Below are 22,739 nucleotides of genomic sequence, written 5' to 3'. Positions count from 1 at the left end.
ATAGGCCATCTTCCAGGGAAAGAGCCGGTTCTGGACAGTAGAACTTCTGGCACCAGCAAATAGAAGCCAAGACGCAGTGCCTTCACAGTGGCTATGTCCTACACCTGGTTGTGGGGACCCCCTGTCCACTGTGCTGTGACTGGGCCTGAGGCGGCATGGTCTTCGCGCAGTTCAAGTAATATCATCAGATGCCCTTGAGCCAGGATAGATGCCATCTTCATGGGCTTCCTCAAGTTGTTAACTTTGTCTCATGTTTGGTTTAGCACATGTTGTGCCATACTGTTACCTGTTTTAATCTTCCCCTGCTCCCTATGTAGAACAAACTCAACATCTGGCGAGCTACAACACCTGCACAACATTTGGCACCACACCCAATATACCCCTCCCCGCTACACGTAGGGGATCAAATGCTCTTCCTATCTACAAACACACTTGACACTTAAATTTCTGAGCGTCAACATCAGAGGCCTTAACCACCCCGCAAAACGACTGCTGATCCTCTCCCTACTCGAACGCACAAAGAGCCACATTTGCCTATCACAGGAAACACATCTCTGATCTAAGGATGTCTTTAGGATGCGCTCTGAACTATTTCTTCAACAGACCTGCTCCTCTGCAAACACTAAACATGGAGGGGTGGCGATCCTTATATCTAGATCTTTCCTAGGGGAATTTCTCACCAAGATAACCGAGATAAAAGGTAGATACGTGGATAAAGAGTACTGGTAGGTACATTTCACTTTACACTGGTCACAATTTACGCTCCCAATAAGAAAAGGAACCATTCATTATACAAGCTCTAATCCAGACACTAGCAACCCCTGACACATCGCTCCTCATAGGGAGCGACTTTAACCTAGTCATGGACATTGATCAAGACCAGTTGGGCCACCGGCATGGCCTGACGGGTGCTTTCTCTCCGGCAGGGCTCCAGTGGCTTTGAGACTGTGGTGCATGGCGAGAGGTAAATCCGGACTCTCAAGACTACACTTTCTATTCAGTGGTGGCTAAAACATATACCCGCATAGATTATTTCCTAGCTTCCCCAGCCTTCCAAGCACACATTAGAGACATCCCAATAGAACCCAGACCCTTATTAGATCATGCCCCACTCTTGCTAACAGCCCAATGTGATTTAACTCACTTTAGCTCCCCTAACTGGAGATTTCGAGATGCTATACTTGTGGCACATAGCTGGGTGGAGGCCTTACGGCAGGTCATTAAGGAGTATCTTTGCATCAATGACAACGAGTCTACACTACTTGCGTCTGTGTGGGACGCACTTAAAGCAGTGGTACAGGGAGAGGCGATAGCTACACCTGCCGCAGAGAACAAAGCTCGAGAAGCAACTTCAGCTTGAGCAGAAAGAGGGGGAGTGAAAGCGTATTCACAAATGCACGGGGCACCCAGTGTTTGGAGAGAGTTAGAAAAAGTCAGTCTCCAACTGAGGCTCCTAGGTTTAGATCGAGCAGAATACGCCATTGTAAGACTAAAACATAAATATTATTATGGGAGAGGCGCGAACAGACTCCCAAATTGTGGCAGCATTTTGGGAATTCTATCAATCCCTCTATGCGGCTGACACATATATAAGCAATGATCCTAGCCCCTTACCTGGATGGCTTTGCCCTCACCTCGCTTTTCCAGGCTGCTACATACTCTCCTGACAAACCAATCCAAGTAGGTGAGGTCATATCGGCTGTCTGCCGAATGAAGTCCAGGAAGGCACCGGGCCCAGATGGCTTCACGCCACTCTTTTATAAAACCTTTTGCCTTGAGTTAGCACCGATACACACAAGATTAATTAATTCATTCACTGAGACTAATTTTCTCCCTGATAGCATGAGAGACACAACAATAACGGTATTCGGGGCTAAATCGGGACTAAGAGTCGATATGCAAAAATCTCAAATCCTGAACCTGATGGTTCCCCCAGCCCATGAAGCAGTGCTCCGCTCCTGACTTTCCTATCTTTGGACCTCCTCCCACATTCCATATCTAGGCATCAAACTTGCTAGCACATCTTCGCGAAAAGCCCACAGGAACTACGCTGCCCTTTCTAAACTTGTGCTAGCAGACCTGGACACATGGAGCAAACCTAAATGATCATGGCTAGGCCAGGTACCAGTGACTAAAATGACAATTCTACCTCGCATTCTATATATTTTCCAAATTAATCCCCTCCAGCCTCCTCCCCTCCCTCCCCCCACACAGGTAAGACCCTAAGTACACTGCAGACTGTAATCCTCAAATATATTTGGGACGGGAAGCCCCCACACTCAAAGCAGATCCTGATTCTCCCTAAGAAAATCAGGGGTATGACAGTCCCATGCCTTGCGAAGTACTTTTGGGCTGCTCAATTGCGATTCATGATAGAATGGGCTGGCATCTTTCCCATCACCTATGACACCAATATGTGCCAACCCAGATTTTACCCCTGGCATGAACCCAGATTGCTTACGCAGATGGCATGCCGGAGGATGCAAGAGAATAGGAAGTCTTTTTGACACAGATGGCACTATCCCTTTCGATCGCCTACAGGAAGACTACGGGCTTCTAGAGGCAGACAGAATGACGTACTTACAGGTTAGGCACTGGGTGCTTCAGCCCTCGATACAGCCCCTGGCGGCGAGACATCTTACACCATTTGAAAAATAGGTAACACTTAAGCAGGATGACAAACAACTCATCTCCGAGATCTACATGCACCTAACCACCTTAGCACAGGTACCCAAAAACGCTGGACATGGAAGATGTGAAGCTGAGATAGGGAAAGAGCTATCAGACATAGAATGGGCAGACATCAACAATAGGGCTCATCATATCGCGTACAGTGCGGCGGACACGGAGGCAGCTTATAAAATTGCCTTGTACTGGTATTATACCCCAGCGAGGATACACTCTTGGGATCTCTCCAAACCGGCTGCAAGCTGGAGAGGGTGCAATAACACAGGCACACTACTGCACCAGCTTTGGCATTGCCCCAAGGTGCAACAATACTGGAGTGACATCCTAGACAAAATAGACAAGGCATTCCAAACAGAGATTCCTAGACTACTGACATACACTGTCCTCTGCCTCTCTAATCCACTCACATTTCCTCTGTGCTCGATGAATGGTCGCTAGATGGCTCTGGTCATCAACTCAGCCCATCGGACTATTTTGGGGCACAGACAGAATCCCCAACGACACTTCTTGGCTGCATAAACTCTGGCACTTGCTGGGGATGGAAAACCTCACACTGGTGGCTGAGCAACGGGCCACAGACTTTTCCACCCGCTGGGCACCCTTCACTCAGATACTGTCTTCTGAAATTAATGAAATCACTTGCCCTACGTCCTTAAAAGTCTTACATCTGCTATGGTAGAGCGCTGACCTGATACCTCACGTCCAAAGGTATACCTCCTTTCATTCAGATGACTAGGGTGAGCCAAAATGGGTAAGAAGTGGGAAGGGGACTTGTTTTTTGTTTGTGTTATTGTATTGTTCTGTCATTCAAATTTACAACTTCCAAAGCAACTAGTTGCGCTGCCAGCCCCAGGGTTGTGGCATCAAAGCTGTGTTAGATATTTCTTAAGTGCAATTACCGCTGCCGTCCTGAAAGGTTGTAGGCATACAGATGTGTTTCTTCTGTTTTAAAAACTGCAATAAATAGAATTGATCCTTAAAGTGTGCGTATGTCTGCTATTTGCATGGCCTGCACATCAGGATGTGGTGTGTACATGGCCAATATAGGCAATGTTGGTCCATCATTGCTTAAATGACCTAATCTCATGGGTTGTATTATATGTGGAAGGGTGCCACCGAACCAGTTTTGATGTTCTTGATAGGAAAGTGGTATTTTTAAGTGTTGATAAGCTTGGTACCATTGTGGTAAGTTCAATATTCTGTAAGTGTGGCATGTGTGAATTGTCATTCAGTTCAGGAAAGACGACTCAAGAGTAAAATATATCTGATATGCTTCATGAGCTTCCACAACAAATGTGATCTCCCCGCCTTCACCTGTAAAGCCGTTGGCTAGAAGAAACTGCATAGGTTCTTGTCTGCAGTTTTCCAGAAAGTTTATGGCGTTTGCCATGTTAAGGGGGTATCAGAGTAGGGAACCAACACTATTGTACACCAGTTGGAACTTACATCAGGGGATTTGTTCGAGAGGACTGCAGAGTATTTTGGGATGGAATATTCCAGCAACCAAGCTGTGCTCCAAAAAGTATGACAACTGGAGGTGGGCGACACCAAATTGGGGGGGGGGGGGGGGGGGGGGGGGGCAGGAGTGCCCACCTAACATACATTTTATTGCCTCTGTGGAATAATGTGTTCATACAAACCAATGATTCTTTGTCAACCTAGAGTAAGAAGGAATGCAGAGGCTGTTGCTTATGGGGATCATGTAATCTTGAGGTTGAATTCAGATTGAGTATGGTTTTTCTTTAGAGCGGTTTCATTCACCTCTATTTAAAAAAGGAGAAATAATAGAAATCACTCTCTAATCTTCCTTGTGCTTTATTTCCTGGACAAGTATCCTCTCTGACATAGATAGTCATTTAGTCATTGCTAAACATGTCACCGCATATGCAAACCTTCTCTAAAAAGTATTTAGGGACAGCCTGCTTAAGATTTTCAAGAGCACTAGTTCACAGATCACAGTTACTTGGACGACAATATCATGAACATGTAGGAGCATTGTTTCAATATGGTAGGACACTCGCCACTGGAGAAAAGCCTCCAACTAGGACATTTCATATGTCTCGTCTATGAGAATGGGAACCCCCTGACTAGTAAAACTATCTTTCTAAATCTGTTGGGTGAGCTCTCCTTACAAACACACCTTATAGATTTATGATCCAAAACTAGCAGTGGTGCTACAGACATCTTGTCGCAAGAGAATTTACTGTTGTGCAGACTGGGGAGGGAGATTGGGGGGGTGGGTGACCTTTTTAATCCTGTAACAGACCTGAAAAGGCAGAGATATACTAAGGCCTGTAAAGAGGGCTATGGGATCTTCACTCTGACCTCTAAGGTAGGAGGCAAACATAATTGTTTCTTAAGGAAGGCAATGTGTGAATGGATACTCCTCTATGGAAGGCACATTGATGGCAGCAAATAAAATCTTTGTGAGAGTAAGCAATGTCAAGTCCCTAAAAATATTATGCACTGTAAACAACTTACAGAAGAAGGAACTGCAGCAAGATGATGAGAATTTACCTTAAAAAAGCAAAAGACAAGCTGCGTCTGGCAAAACAGGAAACGGTTTGTTTAATTAAACATTACGGTCAAGAGAGCAGTTACAGGACCGGGGTATGAGGACTGTCTCTCCTAGTCCATTGAAGTGATGCAGGTTTTATATATTTCTCTGGGTGCAATAAAGTCATAAAACGTGAATGTTCGTCATGGATGCAAAGATACAATTCTAGTTAGGGAAAGCAGGTGGGTCTCAACCTACCGTGGCCATAATGTAGACCAGAGGGTAGGTGTCCAGATGACCGGTCTGAGTGGTGCGTGGTCAATGCATGTGCTGTGTCCTGATTGGCTAAGTGTCCTAACTATGTGTGGCATCTGACTTTACAGTGTTTTGGGAATGCACTCATCCCTCTGCCCATGTGTGCTTTATTGGGGCCAATCTCCTGGGACCATTGTAGTGTTGCTGCTTATCTGTGGGATCTGTTCTAAGTTTTCATGATTGCACGTTTGACTGTCGGCTACGTGTTACCCCACCTGTGACCTGTCAGTCATTAACCTTCAGACCTGGGTCTCAGAGCCTGCCTGACCATGTACCTAGGTGGGGTTAATTAAGAGTTCATGACGGGGAAATCTAACAGTGGTGAAGCGACTTCGTTTATGTATGAAAGAACAAGTTACTTACCTTCAGTAACAAATTATCTGGTAGAGACATATTCTAATTGCAGATTCCTCACCTTAAAATTTCCCCCAGGGATCAGACTGTATCTGAAGATTTTTCTTCAAGCAGTACCCTTACATGCCGTCAGGTGGCAAGGCTCGACTCCACATCCGTCGTTGGTGTTGAAGTCGTACATAGGCGCCACCCGGTGTGCTGACGTCAGTTTCTTTTTCAAGACTTTCCATGCCAGAAGTGTGGAGCCATGAAAAACACTGAGAATGGTGCACCAGAACTAGGGCCCTGAAGGGGAGTCCCAGTCCCTGGAAATCAGTCCGAGGAGTGGGGAGGAAGGGTGGGTCGGTAAGGAATCAGCAACTAGAATATACCTCTACCAGATAAATAATTACCAAAGGTAAGTAACTTGTTCATCTGATAGAGACTTCTAGTTGCAGATTCCTTACCTTAGAATAGATACCCCGGAGATGGGTCTGCGAACCAAGATCATACTAAGTCCTGCAGGACCAAATGGCCAAGATAGAGGCCCCTGCAGACCTGACTGTCTATGCAGTAGTGTTTAGTGAACGTGTGCAGGGATGCCCACGTTGCTGTCTGGCAGATGTCCAGGACAGAAACTCTGCGTGCTAAGGCAGTGGTTGTGGCAGTTGCTCTGGTACAGTGAGCACCAAACGCTCAGGGGGTTGCTAATTAGCTAAAGCATAGCACATTTTGATGCAGAGAACAACCCATCTAGAGATGGTCCTTTTCTGCACCATTCGACCTTTCATCACACCGACATTACCAACAAAGAATTGCTCTTCGACATGGAAGTCTTCGGTGCGATTGAGGTAGACTGCCAGCACTCCTTTCGAATCCAGACTGTGGAGTTTCTCCTCTTCACGAGAAGGATGTGGGGGTTCATAAAAAGTAGGCAAAGTGATAGACTGGCCTACATGAAAGTGTGTGACCACTTTTGGAAAGAAAGAGGCCCTAGTATGAAGCGCCACTTTGTCAGGATGGACAGAGAAAAAGGGTGGCTTTGAAGAAAGAGCATGCAGCTCACTCACTCTTCAAGCAGAGGTGTTGGCTACAGGAAATGCTGTCTTAAAAGTGAGAAGCCAAAGATGACAATTATAAAGGGGCTCAAAGGGAGCACACATGAGGTAAGTGAGTACCAAGTTCAAATCCACCGGGGCATTATGAACAGGGTAGGCGGAAACATATGGATAAGATCCTTGAGCAATCTCCCAACACTGGGATATTTAAACAAAGAGGGTTGGCCTGGTAGTCTGAGGAAAGCAGAGTTAGCAAGCAGATAATCTTTAAGGGTGCCCAAAGCAGAACCCTGCTGGGCAAGAAAGAGTACAAACAAAAGAATTGTTAGTACAGCATGCCACAAATTTGTTCCAATGACAGTCTTATATTGTTTTGGTGGAGGGACGCCTGGCTGCCAAGATAACCTTACAGACTTCGGGCAGAAAGTCGAAAGCTGTTAACTGCTCCACTCCATCTCCACACAACAAAGCAGAGCCTGGACAGGTTTGGGGGAAGATCTGTCCCCTCTGCTGCGACAGAATATCCTCCCGAGGAGGCAGTATAAGTGGAGGATTAATGGCCATGCTTAGAAGCTCGGGATACCCTACTCTTCATGCGTAGTCCAGCGCTACAAGGATTACTTGGGCCTGGTCATTCTTGACCTTCTTGAGAACTCTGGGCAGAAGTAGTATCGGCAGAAAGGCATATAGGAGGCCCGGGTTCCACGCAAGACGAAAAGTGTCATAGCGCAAGTGCTGCCTTGGAAACTCCAGAGCGCAAAACAGCTGACATTGCGCGTTCTCTGTGGAGGCGAACAGATCTGACCAAGGATCTCCCCATTGCTGAAAGAGACTTAGCACCACCTCTGGACGGAGACGCCATTAGTGATTGATCATTAATTGACAACTGCGGTCTTTGGGTCTGATGTACAGAGAGCCCTGCAGATGATGAACCATCAGGGATATGCCCTGACGTTCCAGCCATGTCCAGAGGCGCAGAGCCTCCTGACAACGGGTCCACAATCTCACCTCGTCCTGCTTGTTGCAGTACCACATGGTGGTGGTGTTGTCCGTGAACACTTGCAACACTTTCCCTTTGAGAGGGGGAAGGAAGGCTTTCAATGCTAGCCTGACCACCCTGAGCTCCAAAAGGTTGATGTGGAGCCCGGACTCCGCTGGAGAACAGATGCTTCTGATCTCCGCCTCCCCCATGTGGCAGCCCCATCCCAGGGGAGATGCATCTGTCACTACTGTCAGATATGGATGGGTAAGGGAGAGGGATCTGTCATTGACCCAATCGCAGTTCGAAAGCTACCACTACAGATCTGCACATTTTACACAGAGATCTGGACCATGTCTAAGGGATTCCCCTGATGCTGCACCCACTGCAACTTCATGTACCATTGCAAAGCCCACATATGCCATGTGGCATGTGTGACCAGCAGGATGCAGGACCCCATGAGGCCCAGCAGGCTTAAAGTCCTCTCAACGAAACCCAGGACAGAGGCTGAAACATTGGTATCGTAGCCTGAATATCCTGGACTCGCCACTCAGGAAGATAGGCCCAAAACTGTACTGTATCCAGAACAGCTACGACCACTTCTATCACTTTCATGAGCACCTGAGGGGCGCTGGTGAGGCCAAAGTGGAGCACAGTAAACTGAAAGTGCTTGTGACCTACCACTAACCACAAGTAATGTCTGTGGGCAGGTAGAATGGGAATGTGAAAGTAGGCATCCTGTAAGTCCAAGGCTACCATCCAGTCTCCAGTGCAGATAAGACCTAAGCTGGAGTGAACCTTTTGAACTTCTCCTTTCTGAGGAAGAGATTTCGGACCGGAGGTCTAGGATAGGCGAAGGCCCTTATCCTTCTTGGGCAATAGACTGTAGCAGGAATAACAACCACGACCTACTTCTGGCACAGGGATGCTCTCTATGTCTCCCTTGCCAAGAGAGCAGTAACTTCCTTGCAGAGAAGTGCAAAGTGATTTCTCCGCCATCTGAACGTATGACGGTGGCACGGCCAGAGGAGCAGTCACTTTGGACGATTAGCAAAACCCATCTGCCTGTCGTGGCGGATTCCCATTGGGGCAGGTGATCATGAATCCTGCCTCCATCTGGTTTGTGATGGAGCAGCGGACTAGAAAGGTTTGGAGGCTGCAGCAGGGGGTTGGTGGATTGGGCTGACCGCTGGCTTCCTGGACCCATGGGCACATTAGATCCTGCATCCGTGGCCACACGGAGGCTGGGCAGCATGCATGGCGGTTGGAGGGAAATGGACGCAGTTGACTGCCCCTTACGTAGCCACGAAAGGGGCAAAGAGCAGACTGAGGGGGGCGAGGAGCAGCTTCAAGGCCAAGGGACTGAGCCGTAGCTCGAGACTCCTTAAAGTGCTTGAGTGCTGAGTCTGCTTTGTCTCCGAATAGGTGGGTGCTATCAAAGGGCATGTCCATAAGAAAGTGCTGGACATCCCATGAAAACCAGGTGTCCTCAAGCAAGCGTGGCCCCTCAAGGCCACAGTGAACGCAACTGATCTCCCTCGCGAGTCAGTCGTGTCCCGCCCACAACGAATCATGAACTTGGTTGCATCTCTCCCATCAGCAACAGCTTGGGAGAGAACGGTCTGCGTCTCCTCCGGAACCTGTGCCAGTACGTTCGCAACCATATCCCAGAAAGTACGAGAATAGCAGCCCAAAAGGCATGTGGTGTTCATGGACTGCCACACCAGACTGGAGGAAGAGAATAACTTCTTACCAAGCTGGTCCAGTCATTTTGATTCCCTATGGTGCAGATGGGAATGTGCCAGAAGAGGAAGAAGTCTGGATGACGAAACTGTCAGGTATTGGATGTGGTGTCAGGAATTTAGGGTAGTTAGGTGCAGGCCAATGGCAGCGGATGAGTGTCCTGTTGACAGGAGCCCCTGTGCTGGGTTTAGACCACATCCCCAGCAGGACATCAGTGAGGGTTCATTAAAGGGCAAAAGGGGTTCAGATGTGGAGGCCCCTGGCTGAAGCACCTCAGTTAGGAGGTTAGTCCGGACAGCCAGCGAAGGCAGCTCGAGGCCCAGGACCTCAGCCACTCTCCTCAAAACCACTGAACATGAGGCTCCCTCCTCTGTAGCCATGGTAGGGGGAGAAAGCGTACCAGCGTCAGGAGAGGTGCAAGACCACTGTCTTTGCCCAATTCGTGAGCCCAGTCCATTTCAGGATATTCCAGCTAGAATTCTCAAGGATCCAGCGACCCCTCCATACTCTCACCTTACCTGTATCCATACGCTTAAGGATCAGGATCCAATCTGGGGAACATAGTGCCCATCGAAGACAGAGCCAGCATCGAGCGACGATGTTTCCGGCCCAGATTAGGGTGGGGAACTAGTATATGATTGACATCTATTATGGGCCCGACCGGCGTCAGAAGTGTTGACATCTGTACCGGTGCCGGGTCACGATAACATGACCAGGGCCTGTACAGATCCAGAAACAGATCCTGGGGTGCCCTCCGGAGCCGAGGCTAAAGCCACTGGTGTGCAACTTATGTGCAAAATGAAGCGGATGGCCTCCTAAAATTCTCTCAGTTGGGCAAGGGTGGCTACGGCTACCAGAAACTCGGGGAGGTGCGGAGCTGACTCAAAAGGAGGCTCTGAGGACGGAGACCTAGGGCCATATGTACGAACACTTTTTCCCATAGACACAGAATGGGTAAAAACCTTTGCTACATCTGGCCCCTAGAGTGTTGGTGCTCCTCCTGCGTCACATTGTTCGGGCAACAGGGTGCAGTCGAAGAACATTTGTTCTTCTTCAACTTCTTTCCGTGACCCGAATTGTTGTGTAGCCATTTTAGCTATAATTTTATACACATTATTTGAGCAAATTAGGCCTGCCGCTGTGCACTTTAACCTAGATATTGTTTTTTAGCTTTGATATATTATTTTAAAAGTAGGCACATTTGCGGTCTTGTTTTATTTTCTCTATCTAGTTGTTCTTCACCTAGGTCAGCACTGCATTCTTTAACAAGACATTTCTTTCACTCTGTGCTTTTCTCAAGGCTGCAGTAAGATAGGTTGCCGGCAAAAGTGGTATGCTTTGTCTCCAATGTTACCAGAAACATACACACTCGTACATGGAGATCCTTTCTTGGAACATCAGCTGTTTTATTATATACAAACACTACTTTGACCCATGTTCAGCCAGATGACCAAGACAGTATGCTGATTGCTTTGCTGCAGCTGCTTATGTAGACTGCAGGCCTCTTGCTCAGGTATGAGGGATGATGTCTTCCCAGGGGGAACCTGAAGGGCAGAATTAGAGCTTAACATGCTGTGCTCCAACATAGCCTAAGTCGGACCTATCCTTAAAAACCTTAGTGACAACATGGTAGCGTTATTCTTGTGTTTTACTCTCCTTGTCACAATTTTAATCCTATTGTGCTTCATCGTCCTAGTTATTGCAATACATGCCTTATTATCTAGGATGCAGTTATTTCAATAAAACCTTATTGAACTATACTATCCTCTGACTGTCCTTGCATATGTGAGACTAATGTAACTGAGAGAAACGGATGAGATCTGAGTGACCACGATTCCCCTGAGGAGTCATTTATGTCATGCGCCTGGTTGCCCCAATCATCCCTGCTCTTGGGTGGAGATGAGGCACTGCTAGCTAGCCAGAACAAAACCCAGATTAGGCCGACAGGTGTCACATGGTGCGGGATCAGACTCAGTCCTCCGCAGTACACGTGATTCTGCTGCCCAAATCCAGTTGTCTCATTAGGATAATGAGAACCTACGCAACAGAATGTCCCAGCAATTTGGAGTGAGACAAGGATGAGTAGTGATGGCTCCTTGAGCGGTCCTGAGACCTTCCTCTCGAACGAGACCGGGAGTGCAGCGGAACCGAGCACCAGACTGTCATGAGCTTTGGGACAACTCCCTCAAAGCCTTCAGGTTCATGGCCCAGTACTCGGAGCATGACTGTGGGTCGTGGTCGAGTTCCAGGCACCACAAACACATGAGGAGCAGATCCGTCAACGACATTATGCAGTGACAGGAGTCACATGGCATGAATCTGGTCTTGCGGGAAGACATCTTGATGCACCAAGTAGTCAAAAACTTTGACAGAAAGGTTAAAAAGTCAGTCAAAAAACAACTGAGGGTAGCTCTTTTCCAGGTCTGCGTGTAGGCTGGCACAGAAAGAAAAGAACTGATGTCAGCACACTGGGGTGGTGCCTATTTACGACTGCAACGTCATCACGGCGACCACAAAGCCAAAGACGGACGCAGAGTCGACTGAGACCACCTGGCGGCGTGCAAGTGTACTGCTTGAAGAAAAATCTCCAGATCCAGTCTCACGCCTGGGGGAAATTCTAAGAAAAGAAATCTGCAGCTAGAAGTCTCTATCAGATATGTATTATTTGTGTATAAGAATGACTTGTCATGAGCAGTGTTATTAATCAGTCCAATATCAACAATGACAACTGGAAATGCTATAAGCAGAAAATCTAGCACAGACACTCAAACTTGTGGCCACACCTGAAATGCCATTCTGTCTTGCCAGTGATCAAATGACCTATATGGTATGAGTTACACAGGGGGTGGGTAATTGGCAAGGCCAGACCTGTACTGAAGAATTAAACGTGTTCATGCAGCATTATGTACTTCAGGATTCACATGGTTACAAGCAACACTGGCCGGGTGCCAAAGTGTTTTGTAATTTGTGAATGGTATGGGGGATTATTATAAATGTGCATAAGTAATATCAAAACAGAACTACATGATGAATTGAGTAACGCTATATTTTTCATGTTCTTGCTCTTTAACTTTCACTACTGACCCGTTAACTGACCTAGCTGGAGAGCAAGAGTTCAGTTTAAAATGCAACTGGATAGGTTAACAATTCAGGATCATGTTGAATATTGGATGTGCCAGGGTGTGGGGCTTGGAAGCAGATTGAATCCTGGCAGTGTTTGATGAACAGATGGGGCTTGAGATGCCAGTGGAAGTATACAGTCCTTTCTACCTTTGAGAGTACAATGGTATGTGTAAAGATGTGCGATGTTGTATGCACCAGAAAACTAGCTTACATACATGCCCATGCTTTCAAATGAGTGTACCTCTACATTCCAGTTATAGTTTTAAACGAGCCATATGTTCATGTATACTCTGGAAGTACTTATTTCACTTAATAACACCATCTGCAGAACTGAATTATACATTATGGCCCTCATTACAATCCTGGTGGTAAATTCTGCTTACCGCCGTGCCAACGGCCGCCAACATACCGTGATATATTATGACCCACACAGAGAAATCCGCCACTATACAGACACCCACACAAGTCCGCCAGCCTAAAGGTCAGTGATAAACTGGCAATAGCCAGACCGTCACGCCAACAGGAATACGGCCACAGTATCACGACCCACTAATCAATGCGGCGATCTTTCAACCGCAGCAAACCATTGGCGGTACACACCGCCGCGCTCAAAATACACAACACTTACAAAACACAACCACATCGGACAATTCAAAATACACACACCTGACACACATACACACACCACACCCACACACTCACACCACTATAAAACACACACCCACATTCCCCACAACCCCTTACAGCGAACAATTTTGAAGAAGCAGAGAGAGAAAAAAGCAAAGAGCACACCATCATCCAGAGGCACAGAACACCATCACACATACACCATCCATGCACCTCACAGCACACACTCCAACACATCACCTCACACATCACCTCACACCACATCATGGCACCTCAAAGACACCCCAGGTTTTCTGAGGAGGAGCTCAGGGTCATGGTGAAGGAAATCATCCAGGTAGAGCCACAGCTATTCGGTTTACAGGTGCAGCAGACGTCCATTACTAGGAAGATGGGGCTATGACGGAGAATCGTGGACAGGGTCAACACAGTGGGACAGCATCCAAGAACCAGGGATGACATCAGGAAGAGGTGGAACGACTTATGGGGGAAGATACGTTCCGTGGTATCAAGACACCAGATTGCTGTACAGAGGACTGGCGGTGGACCCCCCACCTCCTCCCCCACAACTAACAACATGGCGATCATGCATCCTGAGGGCCTCGCGGGAGTAGCAGGAGGACTAGACTCTGGTAAATTAACTTTTCACTACTACATCTCGCACCCTACCTGCATGCCATCACTAACTCCTACCCCTACCCTCACCCTCACCCCCATCACTCCACCAACTCACACATAACCCAGTATCACAACCCACCCATCCCAATACCAAGCCCTCCATGCAACAACAATGCATGGACACCCATCAAAGACCTGCATGGACACCCATCACCACAGCATGCCCAATAGAGAGACTCACCCAGGCCACAAATTGACGACTCACACAAGGCCAAGGCGACAGTGCAAGCACATTTATACAGGGAAATGCACCCATTGCACAAGATGGCACACACAGATACAATAACAATGCATTTACATCCCAACATGACCCCTACCCAACGTCACCGGACAGGAGGTGCCAGCCATAGCCAGTCTCCCCACAGAAGAGGCCCACAGTGATGACAGCAGCTCTGCACGCCTGGATCACGATGACCAGCCTGGCCCATCTGGGACCTCTGGACAGTCGGTCACCCTGCCACAGTCACAAATCACCACAGAACCTCCTACCTCAGGAAACACCACCACAGCACCCACCCAGCGGGCCCATGGCACTGACCCCAGGGCACGTCAATCAGCAGTCTGTCCACTACTATAGGGACCCTAGGCAAACCCACTAACCTAGGACGATCAGGGGCCTGGGGTCAGTGGCAGTGGGCACACGGTTCAGGGGAAAGAGGCACAGGACAACAGGGAAGCTGGGAGGACGGCTGTGTGACAGGGGGAGGACAGGCCTAGGGAACCGACCCTCCACGAGGCACTCTCCAACATCATGGGAGCATACCATCATTCCCATGAGACCATGGGCACGGTACTGGCCAAGTTTCAGGAGACCCAGCGGCTGCAGAAGGGACAGTACATGGGGATCAGGGATGACCTCACAAAAATCTACACCATCCTGGTCACCATAGCAGGGGTGCTGGCTGATATGGGCAAGACCACGAGGGAGGCAGTGGCACAACAAAGGGCCCTTGACACTAGCCAAACTGAGGAACAGCCTTCCACCTCCGCTGGCGCTAGTGGACAGGAGGCACCACCACAGGAACAACAGGCCACCAGCACCCCACCCCCTGCAGAGGAGAACCACCCCGCAAACGGTCCCTGCGATCCAGGCAGAAGACAGAGAACATTGCCAAGACCCCCACCAGGAAATAAGACTCTCCTGATTGTCACCCTTCTGTCCCACTATGTCATCCAGTACAAACTGAACTGCCATTACTCCCCTTCCTATGCCCCATTGGACAATGCACCTGTGATACCAAGAGACTGGGCTCTTCTATGGACCTTCCTCCACCATCACCCCCGTATCCTTGCACATACCCCTATAGTCATTAGCCCCTAAATAAACACCCTTTAATCACAAACCAATCTGAAGTCAGTCTGATCTTTCACAAATGTATAATGACATTAGCAACAAATATCAATGTAAATGTTCATTTACTCATACCAATGTATGACAGTTGTTGGCCAGCAGTACATATAGCAGAAGGCAGAATGTGGTACCCAGATCTGAAAAATGGAAATCCAAAGTGAACAGTCAGTGTCAATAGACAGAGGTTACGAGGCTGACTTGAACACTGTCTTACAGTACTCTGAAATGTGAGGAGGAGTTACAGTCTCTTACCTGTGTGTCACTGGAAGTACTGTATGATGATGTTTGTTCTGTTGTCAATATTTTCTTCCTCTCCCTCCTCTTCCTCACTGTCTACAGGCTCCACCGCTACCACAAGACCATCACCAGGCTCATCCTCCTGCAGAAAAGGCACCTGGAGTCTCAATGCCAGGTTGTGCAACCGTACAGCATGCCACGATTATCTGGCACACCTTCTTCGGTGAGTAGTATAGGGAGCCACCTGTTAAATGGAGGCATCGGAATCTGGCCTTCAGGAGGCCGAACGTCCTCTCAATACTACGCCTAGTTCGGCCATGTGCCTCATTGTAGCGGTCCTCTGCCCTTGTCCTGGCATTCCTCACTGGGGTCAGTAGCCATGAGAGGTTGGGGTAACCAGTCACCTGCAAATTCCGAGGAATACCTGTTAGACACACACTAACCCTTAGGGACTACCCCAGACACCTACTCATATTGTGTGGGGACCTTGGGCTCACCTATTAGCCACACCCGGTGCCTCTGGAGTTGGCCCATCACATTAGGGATACTGCTATTCCTCAAAATGTAGGCGTCATCCACAGAGCCAGGATACTTGGCATTCACGTGGGTGATGTACTGGTCTGCCAACACCATTTGCACACTCATCGAATGGGTGCTTTTCCTGTTTCTGTACACTTGTTCATTTCTGCGGTGGGGGACAAATGCCACATGTGTACCATCAATGGCACCAATGATGTTGGGGATATGTCCCAGGGCATAAATTTCAGCCTTCACTGTGGGCAAATCGTCCACCTGGGGGAACACGATGTAGCTGCGCATGTGTTTCAGCAGGGCAGACAACACTCTGGTCAACACGTTAGAAAACATTGGCTGAGACATCCCTGATGCCATGGCCACTGTTGTATGAAAGGAGCCACTTGCCAGGAAATGGAGCACTGACAGAACCTGCACCAGAGGGGGGATTCCTGTGGGATGGCGGATAGATGACATCAGGTCTTGCTCCATTTGGGCACACAGGTCTTGGATTGTGGCACAATCAAGTCTGTATGTGATTATGATGTGTCTGTCTTCCACTGACAACAGGTCCACCAGGGGTCTGTACACCGAAGGATGCCGCCATCTCATCATCTGCCCCAGCAGTTGTAGCCTATGGAGGAGAACAGTGAGCAGAGGTCATATACCACATAGGTTGCACAACTGTGTCTGCAGTAATGTTAGTAAATCCGTGTGTGAAGTAGTTTGTCCGTATATGTGCCAAAATGTGCTGTGACGCAGTTAGGTGCCATGCCATGTGCCCTCCCTGAAATGGAGGCTGCCTGACTTGTGAGGAGGGAAAAGTGGAAATGAGGTAACTGCGCTGGTGTTGTGCAGCATCCCGGTAGGCGGTCCAAGACTGCTGCGCAATTCAGCATTGGTTACCATTGGGCCCTATGGGTTCCAGGAGACAATGGCCAAGCACGCCGGCGGTGACGGTACGCACCACCGTGGACGTGACTGTCATTTTCTATCTGTTCACTCACTTGATACCTGATCTTCAACAGGAGAGGAACTACATTGCAAGTGCTGCTGTGACCTCAGCCTGGAAGCGACAATGGCTCGAGCGTCTGGGGAAAGGGCCCCTGCCTTCACTGCGGAGGAGTTGGACAAACTGGTGGATGGGGTCCTCCCCCAGTACACGCTACTCTACGGTCCTCCAGACAAACAGGTGAGTGCACTGTGAGGATGATGCGTGGGCAATGCCTGTTTGGAGTGGTGTGGATGGAAGACACATGTTGGGGGGGCTGAGGGCTGCATGTGAGGATGGTCAGTGTATGTGCGTCAGGGCATGGGTGGGAACTGGTGAGCAATGAGTATGACGGTCGGGACGGGTGGGTAATTTCCTTTGCTCCTGTACCTTTCCTCTAGGTCAGCGCCCACCAGAAGAAGGGTATTTGGTGTGCCATCACCAAGGAAGTGAGGACCCTGGGGGTCTATCATAGACAGAGCACCCACTGCTGCAAGAGATGGGAGGACCAGCAAGAAGATGGCGGAGGACCAGCTGGGGCTGGCCTCCCAACGTGGAAGGGATGCCCATCGCACTATGACCCCCCTGATGCTCCGCATCCTGGCGGTGGCCTATCCGGAGTTGGATGGGTGCTTGAGGGCATCACAGCAGCCACAAGGGGGTGAGTGCAGTTTCAGAAAGCTGACTTGCGGATTAGGAACTAGCTGGGTGGGTGGAGGGTGTGGGCTGTGGGTGCCCCTGGGCCAGGGCGATTATGCCAGGGTAGCTCCCATGTTTGCAGGCTCAGAAGCACCCCTACCCCAATGGTACAATTGGACAGCTACTAGTGTGCAGGCTCCTGTGGGTGTCACGTGTGCATATGTTGGCGTTAGGAATTGTACCCCATGGGGTGGTGACTACCATAGTGACTGGTTGGGCAAGGCCTAGTGCACAGGGCAGCTCTGTGTGTGTTGTGTCCACCAACGGTAGTGGTGTTGCTGGCATTGACCATGTGTGTCCTCTGTCTCCCCCCCCCCTTCTTGTTTTGTCACCCTGTCCTTGTGTGCATTAGTGTCATCTGGTGGAGGAGCAGAGGCACCGGCGACAGAGGGAGCTGCATCCCACATGGCCCTGGAAGGTGAATCCATGGAGTGTGAAGGCACCACTGGGACGGAGGGCGAGGGGAGCTCCACGACAGGGACAGGAGGGTATACCAGCGACAGCAACTCCTCCTCTGATGGAAGCTCCCTGTGGTGGCGAACACCTCTGTGCCCACCCCAACAACAGGTACAGCCCCCACCCCACTACCAGCACCGCCCTCCCAGCAGCCCCTCAGCAAGTTTCCCGTGCCCACTCACCCAGGAGGGTGGGCATCTCCTTCGCCCCAGGCACCTCAGGCCCTGCCCCAGTCAGCCCTGCTGCCCTCAGTGAGGAGGCTATTGACCTCCTTAGATCCCTCACTGTTGGGCAGTCAACCATTCTGAATGCCATCCAGGGTGTCGAGAGGCATTTGCAGCAAACAAATGCATACCTGGAGGGCATTCATTCTGGTGTGGCGGCCGAACAGAGAGCATTTCAGGCTCTGGCCTCAGCACTGATGGCAGCCATTGTCCCTGTGTCTAGCCTCCCCCCTCCAACTTCCAGCTACCCAGAACTAATCCCATCTACCTCAGCCTATCCCAAGCACACCATCAGACTAGCATGCACACACATCGACACACAAAAGTGGCTCAGCAAAACATAATCACCACACATCCCACAGGCACACACACAAGCACTATACCCAGGCACACATACCAACATCCACTTCCTCCACTGTGTCCCCCTCCTCCACCTCCCTCCCAGTCTTGTCTCCACTCACACCTGCATGCACTACATCATCAGCCACTGGCTCCATCACCAGCACGCCCATCACTACACACCACTCATTAGCAGTCACCACCCCCACTACCATTTATACGTCCCCTGTGTCCTCTCCCAGTGTGTCTGTGAGCCCTCCTCCCAAAGTACACAAACGCAGGCAGACACCCACTCAACAGCCATCCACCTCACAACAGCCTCCAGCCCATGCACCTTCACCCAAACTCAGCAGACGTACACCTCCTACAACCACTACCTCTTCCTCCACTCCCACACCCTCTCCATCTTCCCGTCCCAGTGTGTCTAAAAAACCTTTCCTAGCTAACATTAACCTCTTCCCTACACCTCCCCTCGTCCTTCCCCTAGGGCCAGGATGTCTAGATCCCAGAACAGCACCTCAGCCACTAAATCTGCATCCGCTGTGGTCCCTGCAAGTCCAGGAGGCTCGAAGAGGGCACCCATCAGATCGGCTAGTGTGCCACCTACAGATATGAAGGACCACCCTGTCCCGCCACCTGCAAAGGTAAAAAAGGGCCCGGCTTCCAGCAGGGGAAAGTCACACCACCCACCCAGCAAGGCCTCGCCCAAACACAGAGAGGACAGTGCCAAGGTCCCTGCAGAGACTGCCAAGGTGAGGAAGGGCCACAAGACAAAGGGCAAGTCACCTCAGGGCACGATGCCTCCTGGTGAGGGGCTGGTGACCACCATTTCGTCAGGGATGGCAGCAACCTGCACCACAGTTACCACCGCAAGCTCTGACCGCCACCTGCACTGCTGCTGCCACAACATCAGTCTGCAGCATCCTCCCCAAGGATCAGCCATCCGAGTCTGCAGGAGACGGTATGGTGTCTCCCTCCACCACAAAAGACACTTGCACCACCGCCAGCACCATCCCCGCCGCAGCCACTGCCACCAGCACCACCATCTTCACGCCACGTGCCCAGCCGGTACCACTCTGTCGGACGGTAGCAGCATCCCCAGTGGGCACCCAACCGAGTCTGCAGGTGACGTCCTGGACCCTGGACACACCCCTTGAGGCACCACCTCCAGCACTGGCACGATCAGCAGTTGGCAGCCTAAGTCACCGCAGGATGGAGTGTGGCTCTGCCTCCATGGAGTATCATGCTACCTGTTTCAGGTATATCGCGAGGCTCAGACACCCAGGTGAGAGGATGTGAACTGCCACACCCCAGGTGTAGCATCACTGGGCACAAAGCCCCCTCCAGAACCAGTGGAGATCTTCCGGCTGAGATCCCTCCCCCTCTCCTTCCCCCTGAGGTGCCTGTTTTTTTTCGACCTGATGCCCCTGCAGTGTTCTCTCCATTTTGAGGCAGGTGTCATGTGTGGGCTTCACCCATGCTTTTTGGGATCATTGGTCCACAGACATTAACAAGGGACAGTGTACAGCCTTGTGTACTTAATGTAAATATTTGTATATACTGATTATTTGCTTTTCTCTTGATATATCTGATTTTTCTAATATAACACTGGTTAGACTCATTTCCTTCTGTCCTTGCAGTCTTCCAGGGGGTGATGGGGTGTATCTGTAATGTTAGGTATGTTTGTGTGTATGGTGTTGTGGGTGGGGGTGTTGCGTGCTGCGTGTGTGTGTCACTCTCTTTTCCCCCCTCCTCTCCAGCCTGACAGACACTCTTCATTTTCAGCTCAGACAGGCAGAAGAGAGCCATGCACGATTTGCGCAGACTCCTGGCTGCCTGAGCTGAACTTTGCTGGGCTGAGGAGGTCACAGCTCCTATGGGCGTGACCTCCTCGGCGCAGCAAAGGTGCCTCGAGGCCCTCCCATGGGTGCTGAGGAAAGCGTCACCCATTGACACTCGCCCTGGGCGCTTCAGGTTTAAGCCCTGAAGTGCCCCGGGTGAGTGTCAATCAGTGACACTTCGTCACAGAGTGGGGTGGGGTCAGCAGTCTCACCGACCCCATCCCACTGTGTGACAAGGCTGGGATTGCTGCCTTCCCTCATTGGCTGACCTAAGGTCAGCCAGTGAGGGAAGACAGCAGTCCCAACCCTCCTGGGACCTGGAGGTTGAAGGTGTGTGTGTGATGTTTGAACTTGAATGTTTGGTGCGCGTGTGCATGTTTGAGTGTTATGAGTGTTGTTAATGGATGTGTGTTTGCGTGTGTGTGTGAAAGAATGAGTGTGTGTGATCTTTTAAAATGAATGGTGCATGCATGCAATTTTTAATGTTATGAGTGTTAATGGGTGTGCGTGTGAAAGAATGAGTTTGTGATGTTTTAAAATGAATGTTTGGTACGTGCGTGCATGTTTGAATGGTATGAGCGTTGTTAATAGATGTGCGTGTGTGTCTGTGTGTGAAAGAATGAGAGTGTGTGTGTGTGTGTGTGTGTGTGTGTGTGTGTGTGCTTCCCGCCCGCCCCCCTCAAGCTGCTGGCCGCCACTGCAACATGGGTAGGATCTGCAATTCGGGCTCCATGGCGTCCTGGTTCTTCGTGGAGTGTCGAGAGGTGAGTGGTTCGTGCCGCGCTTTTGATGTCGTTAGTACCGCCCCGGAAAAGCTGGCAGATTGATGCCTTGTAATACGGTGGGCGGTACATTGACTTCCGCCTGTCTGTTGGCGGTGACCGCCGCGGTGTTTGTTGCTACCGCCCTGGCGGTCGGAGTGCTAAAGTGGCTGTCTATGTTGGAGGTTTCCGCCGTGGTCGTGATCCCATTTTTTTTACCGCCGGCCTATTGGCGGTATTTGCGCCGCTTTAACACCGACCGCCAGGGTTGTAATGAGGGCCTATGTCTTTACTTACACTTTTAATACGTATTTACTACATGTTTCACTAGGAAGCACTTTCAGATGTTAAAAAACAATGGAACATTTGTGATTCTTCAAAACTCTGCACACCGTCTTGGAATTACTGTGGTTTTCAGAACAATGTATGTGACAAACAAAAATTTGAAAAGAGTATTTATGATAAAGACGGAAACCTGCTTGAATTGTCTTTAAATATGTAAGGTTTCCTGCTGCAGAAAAAAATAGTTCTTGTCCCAGTTTTTTTTCATTTGGGGATATTAACAGCATCTGGGCAAAAATATCACTTCTTTAATTTATGAATTTAGCAATTAGCAGAGAAAACATGACCCGGTGACATTTGCAGATTTATTGGTGCTCCTTTACTCTGTACGCTGTAAGCAGTCCATAAAAACATTGTTACGTTGATATCTTCAAAGTATGCAGATGAACGTGGATTAGGTGGCAAGTGTACTAAATCTATAACTATGTAAAACACAATACAGTGGTTGGACGTTATGCACATATCAACTGTCCCTGCTTACAGTGTCATTACCATTTTGCTGCACACTTAAGACATACATTTAGAAGTCTAACTGGAGTTGTGTAAATAAGTGCGTTGTGCATGCAGGATTGATCAATCTGGCAATTCCATCTAGTATGGTCTATGAACAGAAGTCAAGGAAGGGTATCTCATATGACAATGGACATCACCACTAAACAATATATGTGAATGTACTTTTGTAATATTTCAAATGCCTCTTCTTTAATGTGACACTTGGATTTTTCAGACATACTAAACATACCTTTTCTGGAATTTCCAAGTGGAAATATTTCAATGCATTTTTGTATTCTTCCTTGTTCAGAAAGCCCACTCCTTTTTTGTCCAGCTGTCGGAAATACTTTCCCAATCCTGTTATAGTGCGCACGCCTCTTTTACTCAGCCTCTCTTTCACAATATCTGCAAATTAAAAATGGAAGACTATAACAAGGAATCAATAGAAACACAAT

At 49.3% G+C, this 22,739-nt stretch overlaps 1 protein-coding gene across 4 annotated transcripts in view; it reads right to left on the bottom strand.

Annotated features, from left to right (window-relative positions):
- CAPS2 (calcyphosine 2) overlaps positions 1-22,739 on the bottom strand; it is a 925,516-nt gene that overhangs the window by 230,480 nt on the left and 672,297 nt on the right. For all 4 annotated transcript variants that reach the window (XM_069229548.1, XM_069229545.1, XM_069229547.1 and 1 more), the window contains one exon: positions 22,535-22,689. In XM_069229548.1, coding sequence (XP_069085649.1) covers positions 22,535-22,689 — 155 coding nt within the window. The remainder of the gene's footprint in view (positions 1-22,534; positions 22,690-22,739) is intronic.

The sequence above is a fragment of the Pleurodeles waltl genome, chromosome 4_1 (genome assembly GCF_031143425.1).
Source record: "Pleurodeles waltl isolate 20211129_DDA chromosome 4_1, aPleWal1.hap1.20221129, whole genome shotgun sequence".
Taxonomy (NCBI): Eukaryota; Metazoa; Chordata; class Amphibia; order Caudata; family Salamandridae; genus Pleurodeles; species Pleurodeles waltl.
Note: the sequence above shows the minus strand (reverse complement) of the source record. Positions and strands in the feature narration are given on the sequence as shown.